At 35.3% G+C, this 14,271-nt stretch overlaps 1 protein-coding gene across 1 annotated transcript; it reads right to left on the bottom strand.

The window, feature by feature from the left end:
• Positions 1 to 193: 193 nt before the first annotated feature.
• Positions 194 to 13,808, bottom strand: LOC144536481 (receptor-type tyrosine-protein phosphatase H-like). The gene is made up of 9 exons (XM_078279650.1): positions 13,472 to 13,808; positions 12,379 to 12,487; positions 12,003 to 12,257; positions 10,034 to 10,288; positions 8,109 to 8,363; positions 6,142 to 6,396; positions 4,219 to 4,473; positions 2,254 to 2,508; positions 194 to 541 (listed from the first exon to the last, which is right to left on the bottom strand). The coding sequence occupies exons 1-9, from the start codon at positions 13,538 to 13,540 to the stop codon at positions 279 to 281; spliced, it is 1,971 nt and encodes a 656-aa protein (XP_078135776.1). The 5' UTR covers positions 13,541 to 13,808; the 3' UTR covers positions 194 to 278.
• Positions 13,809 to 14,271: the final 463 nt, after the last annotated feature.

Here is a 14,271-nt window from a genome sequence, read left to right as displayed (position 1 = left end):
GGTTAACACATTTGCAAGAGGTGTCTTCTGCTCTGCTGAGACAGTGATGATGAAAACTGAGTGGATCCCAGTTTCTTTAAGCAGGTCAAAACAAAAAACTAATATTTGTGAATATACTGTACTTTATCATATTAGTGTCCTAAGTTATATTATGCTCAACACATTAATAGGAAGGTGTGTGAAGAATATTTACAAGTAAAAATAAATATAGCAATTTGACTTTAATTTGCATATCACAAGCAAAATGCCTGATTCTTAATATAAGATAAGATATAAGATCACCTACCAGTGACAGCTTCAAATTTGTATCCAGTGCTGTTGAATCCCTCAAACTCAGTGATGAGAGTGAAGTTATATTTTGTTCCAGGACTCAGGGAGGTAACCACATGTTCAACTGATGGTCCTTCCACTGCATTGATAGTGTCCTCCTTAGTACCATATTGTAGGAAGTATGATGAGATGATGTTAACCTTGTCCCACATCAGAGTTATACTGCGCTCATTTTGAGTCAACACAGTCACATTATCCACATTTCTAGGAGCTGGAAGAAGATCAGAGAATACACAGTTGTTTCATTAAAGACCAACATCAATAACTGAGTTATTGATTTAAAAATAAATTACAGCCTGCTTTAAAAATAAAACTTTAAAACACATAAAATGAGATATTATTACAGAGCTATGAAGAATTATATTTATGCTTTCAATTCCAGTATTCTTTTTCAACCAGAGTCTAAAATATGAAGTGAACAAAACACATCTGTCACAGACAAACCTCAAATTATATTATATTTTACAGAGCTCTGTCCTGGCTCCTGCTATAAGGCTACATGAGAGGAAAATTCACTAATCAGTAGATGCAGTGGTGTTTACTCCGCTGCTTCTGACAGTTTCAAACACAGTGAAGGGAGTGAAGTCGTATTTCGTTGTATTTGTGAGATCTGAAATTATTTGTGTCACTGAATTTCCCTCTGATGCCGTGGCATTTATCTCTTCTCCATTGAACTTAAGGATATAGTTGGGAAAGCCAGCCACTTTTGTCCACTGCAGAGTTATGCTGGTCTCATTTTTGTCCAGCTGATGTGAAATGTTCTGCATTAAGGGGAACTAGAATGTAAAGAGACATTACAGTTTTTCTTGATTGCTTTGATGCAGCAGTCAACTCAAACTCCACATTTTCAAAACAGTTAACATACAGGCCGAAACAGTGGCACTTATGGTCAAAATGACACATTTTGTTTGCAAAAGGCTCTAACCGTGCCAAAACATTTAAAATATGCAACAAAAGCTAATTTTGCCTTCAAACAACACAACTTGCAAACAAGCGTATGAGCTCTTCCAATCAACCATTACACAGTGGACAACAAAATACAGCAATCAGTGTGAATCAGTGCCCCATTGCTTGTCACTGTAGTCTATTACTGTACGTAGCTTTCATGCCAGTGACATTTGTTGTCAAATTTGCCTTCTTGCAGAGAATTGGATCCAGAATCAGAAATGCTTTGATGCAAATTTTATTGATTCCATTGATTCTTATTTTCAAACTGTGGCTGAAAACTGAAATACTGTAAATATTACACATAATACATGTAAACCAAAATAAAATCTATTAGAGTATAATAAATTAATAAAATAAAAATAAAATCTATTACAGTAAAGTATAAACATCTATTACTGCAGAGTATAAGAAATAGCCACTATTGATACTCAGTCTCTTCTGTCTTGACGATGGGGCCACATGACCTAACCCTGCAGACTGATTGCTAATTGAAGATTTGTGTGAAGGAGTGTCGAACAGGTGCTTCAGTGATTTCATACTGATGTAGGTAGTTTCTAATAGTTAGGAACAGATGGTTTCTGTTTGGTTACCATAGCTAAAACAATGGAGGTTGGACTGCTTGAATGACATCTGTGTTAATTGTTCTGCAAAAGCGTGGGGAAAATGTGTCCATCCAATGAGAAAGGGTTAACACATTTGCAAGAGGTGTCTTCTGCTCTGCTGAGACAGTGATGATGAAAACTGAGTGGATCCCAGTTTCTTTAAGCAGGTCAAAACAAAAAACTGTAATATTTGTGAATATACTGTACTTTATCATATTAGTGTCCCTAAGTTATATTATGCTCAATACATTAATAGGAAGGTGTGTGAAGAATATTTACAAGTAAAAAATAAATATAGCAATTTGACTTTAATTTGCATATCACAAGCAAAATGCCTGATTCTTAATATAAGATAAGATATAAGATCACCTACCAGTGACAGCTTCAAATTTGTATCCAGTGCTGTTGAATCCCTCAAACTCAGTGATGAGAGTGAAGTTATATTTTGTTCCAGGACTCAGGGAGGTAACCACATGTTCAACTGATGGTCCTTCCACTGCATTGATAGTGTCCTCCTTAGTACCATATTGTAGGAAGTATGATGAGATGTTGTTAACCTTGTCCCACATCAGAGTTATACTGCTCTCATTTTGAGTCAACACAGTCACATTATCCACATTTCTAGGAGCTGGAAGAAGATCAGAGAATACACAGTTGTTTCATTAAAGACCAACATCAATAACTGAGTTATTGATTTAAAAATAAATTACAGCCTGCTTTAAAAAATAAAACTTTAAAACACATAAAATGAGATATTACAGAGCTATGAAGAATTATATTTATGCTTTCAATTCCAGTATTCTTTTTCAACCAGAGTCTAAAATATGAAGTGAACAAAACACATCTGTCACAGACAAACCTCAAATTATATTATATTTTACAGAGCTCTGTCCTGGCTCCTGCTATAAGGCTACATGAGAGGAAAATTCACTAATCAGTAGATGCAGTGGTGTTTACTCCGCTGCTTCTGACAGTTTCAAACACAGTGAAGGGAGTGAAGTCGTATTTCGTTGTATTTGTGAGATCTGAAATTATTTGTGTCACTGAATTTCCCTCTGATGCCGTGGCATTTATCTCTTCTCCATTGAACTTAAGGATATAGTTGGGAAAGCCAGCCACTTTTGTCCACTGCAGAGTTATGCTGGTCTCATTTTGTTCAGCTGATGTGAAATGTTCTGCATTAAGGGGAACTAGAATGTAAAGAGACATTACAGTTTTTCTTGATTGCTTTGATGCAGCAGTCAACTCAAACTCCACATTTTCAAAACAGTTAACATACAGGCCGAAACAGTGGCACTTATGGTCAAAATGACACATTTTGTTTGCAAAAGGCTCTAACCGTGCCAAAACATTTAAAATATGCAACAAAAGCTAATTTTGCCTTCAAACAACACAACTTGCAAACAAGTGTATGAGCTCTTCCAATCAACCATTACACAGTGGACAACAAAATACAGCAATCAGTGTGAATCAGTGCCCCATTGCTTGTCACTGTAGTCTATTACTGTACGTAGCTTTCATGCCAGTGACATTTGTTGTCAAATTTGCCTTCTTGCAGAGAATTGGATCCAGAATCAGAAATGCTTTGATGCAAATTTTATTGATTCCATTGATTCTTATTTTCAAACTGTGGCTGAAAACTGAAATACTGTAAATATTACACATAATACATGTAAACCAAAATAAAATCTATTAGAGTATAATAAATTAATAAAATAAAAAATAAAATCTATTACAGTAAAGTATAAACATCTATTACTGCAGAGTATAAGAAATAGCCACTATTGATACTCAGTCTCTTCTGTCTTGACGATGGGGGCCACATGACCTAACCCTGCAGACTGATTGCTAATTGAAGATTTGTGTGAAGGAGTGTCGAACAGGTGCTTCAGTGATTTCATACTGATGTAGGTAGTTTCTAATAGTTAGGAACAGATGGTTTCTGTTTGGTTACCATAGCTAAAACAATGGAGGTTGGACTGCTTGAATGACATCTGTGTTAATTGTTCTGCAAAAGCGTGGGGAAAAATGTGTCCATCCAATGAGAAAGGGTTAACACATTTGCAAGAGGTGTCTTCTGCTCTGCTGAGACAGTGATGATGAAAACTGAGTGGATCCCAGTTTCTTTAAGCAGGTCAAAACAAAAAACGTAATATTTGTGAATATACTGTACTTTATCATATTAGTGTCCCTAAGTTATATTATGCTCAATACATTAATAGGAAGGTGTGTGAAGAATATTTACAAGTAAAAATAAATATAGCAATTTGACTTTAATTTGCATATCACAAGCAAAATGCCTGATTCTTAATATAAGATAAGATATAAGATCACCTACCAGTGACAGCTTCAAATTTGTATCCAGTGCTGTTGAATCCCTCAAACTCAGTGATGAGAGTGAAGTTATATTTTGTTCCAGGACTCAGGGAGGTAACCACATGTTCAACTGATGGTCCTTCCACTGCATTGATAGTGTCCTCCTTAGTACCATATTGTAGGAAGTATGATGAGATGTTGTTAACCTTGTCCCACATCAGAGTTATACTGCTCTCATTTTGAGTCAACACAGTCACATTATCCACATTTCTAGGAGCTGGAAGAAGATCAGAGAATACACAGTTGTTTCATTAAAGACCAACATCAATAACTGAGTTATTGATTTAAAAATAAATTACAGCCTGCTTTAAAAAATAAAACTTTAAAACACATAAAATGAGATATTACAGAGCTATGAAGAATTATATTTATGCTTTCAATTCCAGTATTCTTTTTCAACCAGAGTCTAAAATATGAAGTGAACAAAACACATCTGTCACAGACAAACCTCAAATTATATTATATTTTACAGAGCTCTGTCCTGGCTCCTGCTATAAGGCTACATGAGAGGAAAAATTCACTAATCAGTAGATGCAGTGGTGTTTACTCCGCTGCTTCTGACAGTTTCAAACACAGTGAAGGGAGTGAAGTCAGTATTTCGTTGTATTTGTGAGATCTGAAATTATTTGTGTCACTGAATTTCCCTCTGATGCCGTGGCATTTATCTCTTCTCCATTGAACTTAAGGATATAGTTGGGAAAGCCAGCCACTTTTGGTTATGCTGGTCTCATTTTTGTTCAGCTGATGTGAAATGTTCTGCATTAAGGGGAACTAGAATGTAAAGAGACATTACAGTTTTTCTTGATTGCTTTGATGCAGCAGTCAACTCAAACTCCACATTTTCAAAACAGTTAACATACAGGCCGAAACAGTGGCACTTATGGTCAAAATGACACATTTTGTTTGCAAAAGGCTCTAACCGTGCCAAAACATTTAAAATATGCAACAAAAGCTAATTTTGCCTTCAAACAACACAACTTGCAAACAAGTGTATGAACTCTTCCAATCAACCATTACACAGTGGACAACAAAATACAGCAATCAGTGTGAATCAGTGCCCCATTGCTTGTCACTGTAGTCTATTACTGTACGTAGCTTTCATGCCAGTGACATTTGTTGTCAAATTTGCCTTCTTGCAGAGAATTGGATCCAGAATCAGAAATGCTTTGATGCAAATTAAAACTGTGGCTGAAAACTGAAATACTGTAAATATTACACATAATACATGTAAACCAAAATAAAATCTATTAGAGTATAATAAATTAATAAAATAAAATCTATTACAGTAAAGTATAAACATCTATTACTGCAGAGTATAAGAAATAGCCACTATTGATACTCAGTCTCTTCTGTCTTGACGATGGGGCCACATGACCTAACCCTGCAGACTGATTGCTAATTGAAGATTTGTGTGAAGGAGTGTCGAACAGGTGCTTCAGTGATTTCATACTGATGTAGGTAGTTTCTAATAGTTAGGAACAGATGGTTTCTGTTTGGTTACCATAGCTAAAACAATGGAGGTTGGACTGCTTGAATGACATCTGTGTTAATTGTTCTGCAAAAGTGTGGGGAAAATGTGTCCATCCAATGAGAAAGGGTTAACACATTTGCAAGAGGTGTCTTCTGCTCTGCTGAGACAGTGATGATGAAAACTGAGTGGATCCCAGTTTCTTTAAGCAGGTCAAAACAAAAAACTAATATTTGTGAATATACTGTACTTTATCATATTAGTGTCCTAAGTTATATTATGCTCAATACATTAATAGGAAGGTGTGTGAAGAATTATATTTACAAGTAAAAATAAATATAGCAATTTGACTTTAATTTGCATATCACAAGCAAAATGCCTGATTCTTAATATAAGATAAGATATAAGATCACCTACCAGTGACAGCTTCAAATTTGTATCCAGTGCTGTTGACTCTCTCAAACTCAGTGATGAGAGTGAAGTTATATTTTGTTCCAGGACTCAGGGAGGTAACCACATGTTCAACTGATGGTCCTTCCACTGCATTGATAGTGTCCTCCTTAGTACCATATTGTAGGAAGTATGATGAGATGTTGTTAATCTTGTCCCACATCAGAGTTATACTGCGCTCATTTTGAGTCAACACAGTCACATTATCCACATTTCTAGGAGCTGGAAGAAGATCAGAGAATACACAGTTGTTTCATTAAAGACCAACATCAATAACTGAGAGTTATTGATTTAAAATAAATTACAGCCTGCTTTAAAAAATAAAACTTTAAAACACATAAAATGAGATATTATTACAGAGCTATGAAGAATTATATTTATGCTTTCAATTCCAGTATTCTTTTTCAACCAGAGTCTAAAATATGAAGTGAACAAAACACATCTGTCACAGACAAACCTCAAATTATATTATATTTTACAGAGCTCTGTCCTGGCTCCTGCTATAAGGCTACATGAGAGGAAAATTCACTAATCAGTAGATGCAGTGGTGTTTACTCCGCTGCTTCTGACAGTTTCAAACACAGTGAAGAGAGTGAAGTCGTATTTCGTTGTATTTGTGAGATCTGAAGTTATTTGTGTCACTGAATTTCCCTCTGATGCCGTGGCATTTATCTCTTCTCCATTGAACTTAAGGATATAGTTGGGAAAGCCAGCCACTTTTGTCCACTGCAGAGTTATGCTGGTCTCATTTTGTCCAGCTGATGTGAAATGTTCTGCATTAAGGGGAACTAGAATGTAAAGAGACATTACAGTTTTTCTTGATTGCTTTGATGCAGCAGTCAACTCAAACTCCACATTTTCAAAACAGTTAACATACAGGCCGAAACAGTGGCACTTATGGTCAAAATGACACATTTTGTTTGCAAAAGGCTCTAACCGTGCCAAAACATTTAAAATATGCAACAAAAGCTAATTTTGCCTTCAAACAACACAACTTGCAAAGAAGCGTATGAGCTCTTCCAATCAACCATTACACAGTGGACAACAAAATACAGCAATCAGTGTGAATCAGTGCCCCATTGCTTGTCACTGTAGTCTATTACTGTACGTAGCTTTCATGCCAGTGACATTTGTTGTCAAATTTGCCTTCTTGCAGAGAATTGGATCCAGAATCAGAAATGCTTTGATGCAAATTTTATTGATTCCATTGATTCTTATTTTCAAACTGTGGCTGAAAACTGAAATACTGTAAATATTACACATAATACATGTAAACCAAAATAAAATCTATTAGAGTATAATAAATTAATAAAATAAAAAATAAAATCTATTACAGTAAAGTATAAACATCTATTACTGCAGAGTATAAGAAATAGCCACTATTGATACTCAGTCTCTTCTTTCTTGACGATGGGGCCACATGACCTAACCCTGCAGACTGATTGCTAATTGAAGATTTGTGTGAAGGAGTGTCGAACAGGTGCTTCAGTGATTTCATACTGATGTAGGTAGTTTCTAATAGTTAGGAACAGATGGTTTCTGTTTGGTTACCATAGCTAAAACAATGGAGGTTGGACTGCTTGAATGACATCTGTGTTAATTGTTCTGCAAAAGCGTGGGGAAAATGTGTCCATCCAATGAGAAAGGGTTAACACATTTGCAAGAGGTGTCTTCTGCTCTGCTGAGACAGTGATGATGAAAACTGAGTGGATCCCAGTTTCTTTAAGCAGGTCAAAACAAAAAACTGTAATATTTGTGAATATACTGTACTTTATCATATTAGTGTCCCAAGTTATATTATGCTCAATACATTAATAGGAAGGTGTGTGAAGAATATTTACAAGTAAAAATAAATATAGCAATTTGACTTTAATTTGCATATCACAAGCAAAATGCCTGATTCTTAATATAAGATAAGATATAAGATCACCTACCAGTGACAGCTTCAAATTTGTATCCAGTGCTGTTGAATCCCTCAAACTCAGTGATGAGAGTGAAGTTATATTTTGTTCCAGGACTCAGGGAGGTAACCACATGTTCAACTGATGGTCCTTCCACTACATTGATAGTGTCCTCCTTAGTACCATATTGTAGGAAGTATGATGAGATGATGTTAACCTTGTCCCACATCAGAGTTATACTGCTCTCATTTTGAGTCAACACAGTCACATTATCCACATTTCTAGGAGCTGGAAGAAGATCAGAGAATACACAGTTGTTTCATTAAAGACCAACATCAATAACTGAGTTATTGATTTAAAATAAATTACAGCCTGCTTTAAAAAATAAAACTTTAAAACACATAAAATGAGATATTATTACAGAGCTATGAAGAATTATATTTATGCTTTCAATTCCAGTATTCTTTTTCAACCAGAGTCTAAAATATGAAGTGAACAAAACACATCTGTCACAGACAAACCTCAAATTATATTATATTTTACAGAGCTCTGTCCTGGCTCCTGCTATAAGGCTACATGAGAGGAAAATTCACTAATCAGTAGATGCAGTGGTGTTTACTCCGCTGCTTCTGACAGTTTCAAACACAGTGAAGAGAGTGAAGTCGTATTTCGTTGTATTTGTGAGATCTGAAATTATTTGTGTCACTGAATTTCCCTCTGATGCCGTGGCATTTATCTCTTCTCCATTGAACTTAAGGATATAGTTGGGAAAGCCAGCCACTTTTGGTTATGCTGGTCTCATTTTGTTCAGCTGATGTGAAATGTTCTGCATTAAGGGGAACTAGAATGTAAAGAGACATTACAGTTTTTCTTGATTGCTTTGATGCAGCAGTCAACTCAAACTCCACATTTTCAAAACAGTTAACATACAGGCCGAAACAGTGGCACTTATGGTCAAAATGACACATTTTGTTTGCAAAAGGCTCTAACCGTGCCAAAACATTTAAAATATGCAACAAAAGCTAATTTTGCCTTCAAACAACACAACTTGCAAACAAGTGTATGAACTCTTCCAATCAACCATTACACAGTGGACAACAAAATACAGCAATCAGTGTGAATCAGTGCCCCATTGCTTGTCACTGTAGTCTATTACTGTACGTAGCTTTCATGCCAGTGACATTTGTTGTCAAATTTGCCTTCTTGCAGAGAATTGGATCCAGAATCAGAAATGCTTTGATGCAAATTAAAACTGTGGCTGAAAACTGAAATACTGTAAATATTACACATAATACATGTAAACCAAAATAAAATCTATTAGAGTATAATAAATTAATATAATAAAAATAAAATCTATTACAGTAAAGTATAAACATCTATTACTGCAGAGTATAAGAAATAGCCACTATTGATACTCAGTCTCTTCTGTCTTGACGATGGGGCCACATGACCTAACCCTGCAGACTGATTGCTAATTGAAGATTTGTGTGAAGGAGTGTCGAACAGGTGCTTCAGTGATTTCATACTGATGTAGGTAGTTTCTAATAGTTAGGAACAGATGGTTTCTGTTTGGTTACCATAGCTAAAACAATGGAGGTTGGACTGCTTGAATGACATCTGTGTTAATTGTTCTGCAAAAGCGTGGGGAAAATGTGTCCATCCAATGAGAAAGGGTTAACACATTTGCAAGAGGTGTCTTCTGCTCTGCTGAGACAGTGATGATGAAAACTGAGTGGATCCCAGTTTCTTTAAGCAGGTCAAAACAAAAAACTAATATTTGTGAATATACTGTACTTTATCATATTAGTGTCCTAAGTTATATTATGCTCAACACATTAATAGGAAGGTGTGTGAAGAATATTTACAAGTAAAAATAAATATAGCAATTTGACTTTAATTTGCATATCACAAGCAAAATGCCTGATTCTTAATATAAGATAAGATATAAGATCACCTACCAGTGACAGCTTCAAATTTGTATCCAGTGCTGTTGACTCTCTCAAACTCAGTGATGAGAGTGAAGTTATATTTTGTTCCAGGACTCAGGGAGGTAACCACATGTTCAACTGATGGTCCTTCCACTGCATTGATAGTGTCCTCCTTAGTACCATATTGTAGGAAGTATGATGAGATGTTGTTAACCTTGTCCCACATCAGAGTTATACTGCTCTCATTTTGAGTCAACACAGTCACATTATCCACATTTCTAGGAGCTGGAAGAAGATCAGAGAATACACAGTTGTTTCATTAAAGACCAACATCAATAACTGAGTTATTGATTTAAAAATAAATTACAGCCTGCTTTAAAAAATAAAACTTTAAAACACATAAAATGAGATATTATTACAGAGCTATGAAGAATTATATTTATGCTTTCAATTCCAGTATTCTTTTTCAACCAGAGTCTAAAATATGAAGTGAACAAAACACATCTGTCACAGACAAACCTCAAATTATATTATATTTTACAGAGCTCTGTCCTGGCTCCTGCTATAAGGCTACATGAGAGGAAAATTCACTAATCAGTAGATGCAGTGGTGTTTACTCCGCTGCTTCTGACAGTTTCAAACACAGTGAAGGGAGTGAAGTCGTATTTCGTTGTATTTGTGAGATCTGAAATTATTTGTGTCACTGAATTTCCCTCTGATGCCGTGGCATTTATCTCTTCTCCATTGAACTTAAGGATATAGTTGGGAAAGCCAGCCACTTTTGTCCACTGCAGAGTTATGCTGGTCTCATTTTTGTCCAGCTGATGTGAAATGTTCTGCATTAAGGGGAACTAGAATGTAAAGAGACATTACAGTTTTTTCTTGATTGCTTTGATGCAGCAGTCAACTCAAACTCCACATTTTCAAAACAGTTAACATACAGGCCGAAACAGTGGCACTTATGGTCAAAATGACACATTTTGTTTGCAAAAGGCTCTAACCGTGCCAAAACATTTAAAATATGCAACAAAAGCTAATTTTGCCTTCAAACAACACAACTTGCAAACAAGTGTATGAACTCTTCCAATCAACCATTACACAGTGGACAACAAAATACAGCAATCAGTGTGAATCAGTGCCCCATTGCTTGTCACTGTAGTCTGTTACTGTACGTAGCTTTCATGCCAGTGACATTTGTTGTCAAATTTGCCTTCTTGCAGAGAATTGGATCCAGAATCAGAAATGCTTTGATGCAAATTTTATTGATTCCATTGATTCTTATTTTCAAACTGTGGCTGAAAACTGAAATACTGTAAATATTACACATAATACATGTAAACCAAAATAAAATCTATTAGAGTATAATAAATTAATAAAATAAAAAATAAAATCTATTACAGTAAAGTATAAACATCTATTACTGCAGAGTATAAGAAATAGCCACTATTGATACTCAGTCTCTTCTGTCTTGACGATGGGGCCACATGACCTAACCCTGCAGACTGATTGCTAATTGAAGATTTGTGTGAAGGAGTGTCGAACAGGTGCTTCAGTGATTTCATACTGATGTAGGTAGTTTCTAATAGTTAGGAACAGATGGTTTCTGTTTGGTTACCATAGCTAAAACAATGGAGGTTGGACTGCTTGAATGACATCTGTGTTAATTGTTCTGCAAAGTGTGGGGGAAAATGTGTCCATCCAATGAGAAAGGGTTAACACATTTGCAAGAGGTGTCTTCTGCTCTGCTGAGACAGTGATGATGAAAACTGAGTGGATCCCAGTTTCTTTAAGCAGGTCAAAACAAAAAACTAATATTTGTGAATATACTGTACTTTATCATATTAGTGTCCTAAGTTATATTATGCTCAACACATTAATAGGAAGGTGTGTGAAGAATTATATTTACAAGTAAAAATAAATATAGCAATTTGACTTTAATTTGCATATCACAAGCAAAATGCCTGATTCTTAATATAAGATAAGATATAAGATCACCTACCAGTGACAGCTTCAAATTTGTATCCAGTGCTGTTGACTCTCTCAAACTCAGTGATGAGAGTGAAGTTATATTTTGTTCCAGGACTCAGGGAGGTAACCACATGTTCAACTGATGGCCCTTCCACTACATTGATAGTGTCCTCCTTAGTACCATATTGTAGGAAGTATGATGAGATGTTGTTAACCTTGTCCCACATCAGAGTTATACTGCTCTCATTTTGAGTCAACACAGTCACATTCTTAACCTTTTCAGGAGCTGAAAAGACAAAGAGTTGACAATTTCATTAGAGAAAAAGTTTAGTGAGAGACACATCATTAAACATCATAATTGCACTATAATATGAGGAAATACAGACATGTCACCAACTCAGACTTACGTGGTTTTGTTGTTGAACGGGTTGTCAATGGAGTGGTTAACTGTGTTGTTGTGTTTGCTTGTGTTGCACTTTTCCCTGTTGTTGTTGTTATGTTGGAGTCAGTGACACCCTAAAACCAGAATAGGAATTGTTGGAACACAGAGAGACCCCCAAAAATGTAATGTCATATTGTACAAAATTGCCATAAGAGTTATTTTGACTATGGAATCACAGTTAAGAAAACTCTTGTGCAATCTGTGAATATCCCAAAGCAATGTAATTTCTGCTATTATATTGTATCTGACATACTGTGAACAGCACTGTGACAAAGAGGTTAAAAAAAGACACTACTGTTATGAGGTGTTCTACTGTACTTTTTAGTCAACAATCTTTCCTCATAGGTACAAAGAACTTACATCACTTACATACAACTTGAGACAAATATACGATATTGATATGCAGCAAACTTGAGGAAACATCTGAGACCTTCAAATGCAAATTATGGCCCGGAAATTGTTGTAGCATTTGGAACGTCTACCTCTAAATCTCAAGTTCTTAACTATCCAACCATTGCTTTTTTAAATATCAAATCCTGTTTGTTAAATACATATATTTTTGCACTGTTCATACTTAAAATATTGTCCTTGAGCTACATTTTCTTAGATTTTATAACATTCCAATACATTCCATAAATCCTAATAAATACAATACAAAACGGTACCCAGCTATATCATCGTGTCTAAAATATCCATAAACAAGATCACAATGTTGGACTTAGATCGCCTATTGTTTTGTATTACATTATTTCCTCATTCATGCTTTTGTTTCTCTGAGGAAGTAAGTGAGAATAGATTACTGATTCCAAGAAATAATTCTATTATTATATTAATTCATATTTCACCATCTGAAAAAGTCCATCATTCTTATGTTGTGCAAGTCTTTGTAATTTCTGTACATTCTGATATTTCAGACAGTGTAATATCACTGTTCATATCATGGGTTAAATCATGACTGTGGTTTCCAAGTTTTTCTTTTGTTAAGCGTGACCTTCTTTTGAATAGGTAGACTATCTGATCACTATCAGAGCGGAAAGATAAAAAAAAAAAACACTTACCCAAAGTAGACACAAGAAGACATACAGCATAAAGTGGTCTGAGATGATTTTGAGAGGTAAAGGCTTCATTGTTATTACGTTTTGTTAAGCTACACACATACTATGAGCTTGTACAATTCCTTTGTTGTCCACAGATAAAAAAATCTAGTTTCTATTTTCAGTACTGCCACGGGTGTGTTGACAAAACCAACAACACTTGAGGTTGGCAAAGAATTTCTTCGTGCCTGGTCTGACACAGTCCAATTTTAACGTTATTCCAGTGGTGTTGACTTTTAATTCTTAACCATGTCCTCCTTCTGTAACCTCTGGTCCCCTCGCATATTGGCAAGTGACTATGTAAATAGCTGCTTCTCCTTTTTGGCCTTGTACAACCACAGAGACCTTTGCCCCGCCTGTTACTTCCTTATTAACGGTCATAATGTAATGTGCATACTTGTCAAAGGTTAGTCAATCAAGTAAATTTCCCTCTGTTTATTAGGGGTAATTGCTTTATCTGCTGTATGTTTGTAGTTATCAGTTTCATGTTTGTGACTGCCTATGTATCTTTTTGATGTGCAAATAAAAGATACAATACATTATGTTGATCAATATAAATTATATTTGTTTTGTTTTCTAACTATTTTTAAATTATTATGAACGATTTCTTAGTTAAAATCACTGTCTAGTCTCTTCAGTTGGGCTGGTTTCACAGAACAGTAGATTTGCTTTTGATTTCTTTGCACTGTCTCGGAACTCAGTGATATTTATAGCTTCCTTGTGGTTGACATCTATAAGGAACTGTGAACTGAAAAAATCACCAA

Source organism: Sander vitreus, chromosome 21 (genome assembly GCF_031162955.1).
Source record: "Sander vitreus isolate 19-12246 chromosome 21, sanVit1, whole genome shotgun sequence".
In the NCBI taxonomy this organism is placed as follows: Eukaryota; Metazoa; Chordata; class Actinopteri; order Perciformes; family Percidae; genus Sander; species Sander vitreus.
This window is presented reverse-complemented; position numbering and strand designations above follow the sequence as displayed.

Coding starts and splice junctions, on each gene's coding strand:
- LOC144536481 (XM_078279650.1), bottom strand. CDS start 13,540: ATGAAGCCTTTACCTCTCAAAATCATCTCAGACCACTTTATGCTGTAT. Junction 12,258..12,378: donor CCGTTCAACAACAAAACCAC/GTAAGTCTGAGT, acceptor TTGTCTTTTCAG/CTCCTGAAAAGGTTAAGAAT. Junction 8,364..10,033: donor CAAATTTGAAGCTGTCACTG/GTAGGTGATCTT, acceptor ATCTTCTTCCAG/CTCCTAGAAATGTGGATAAT.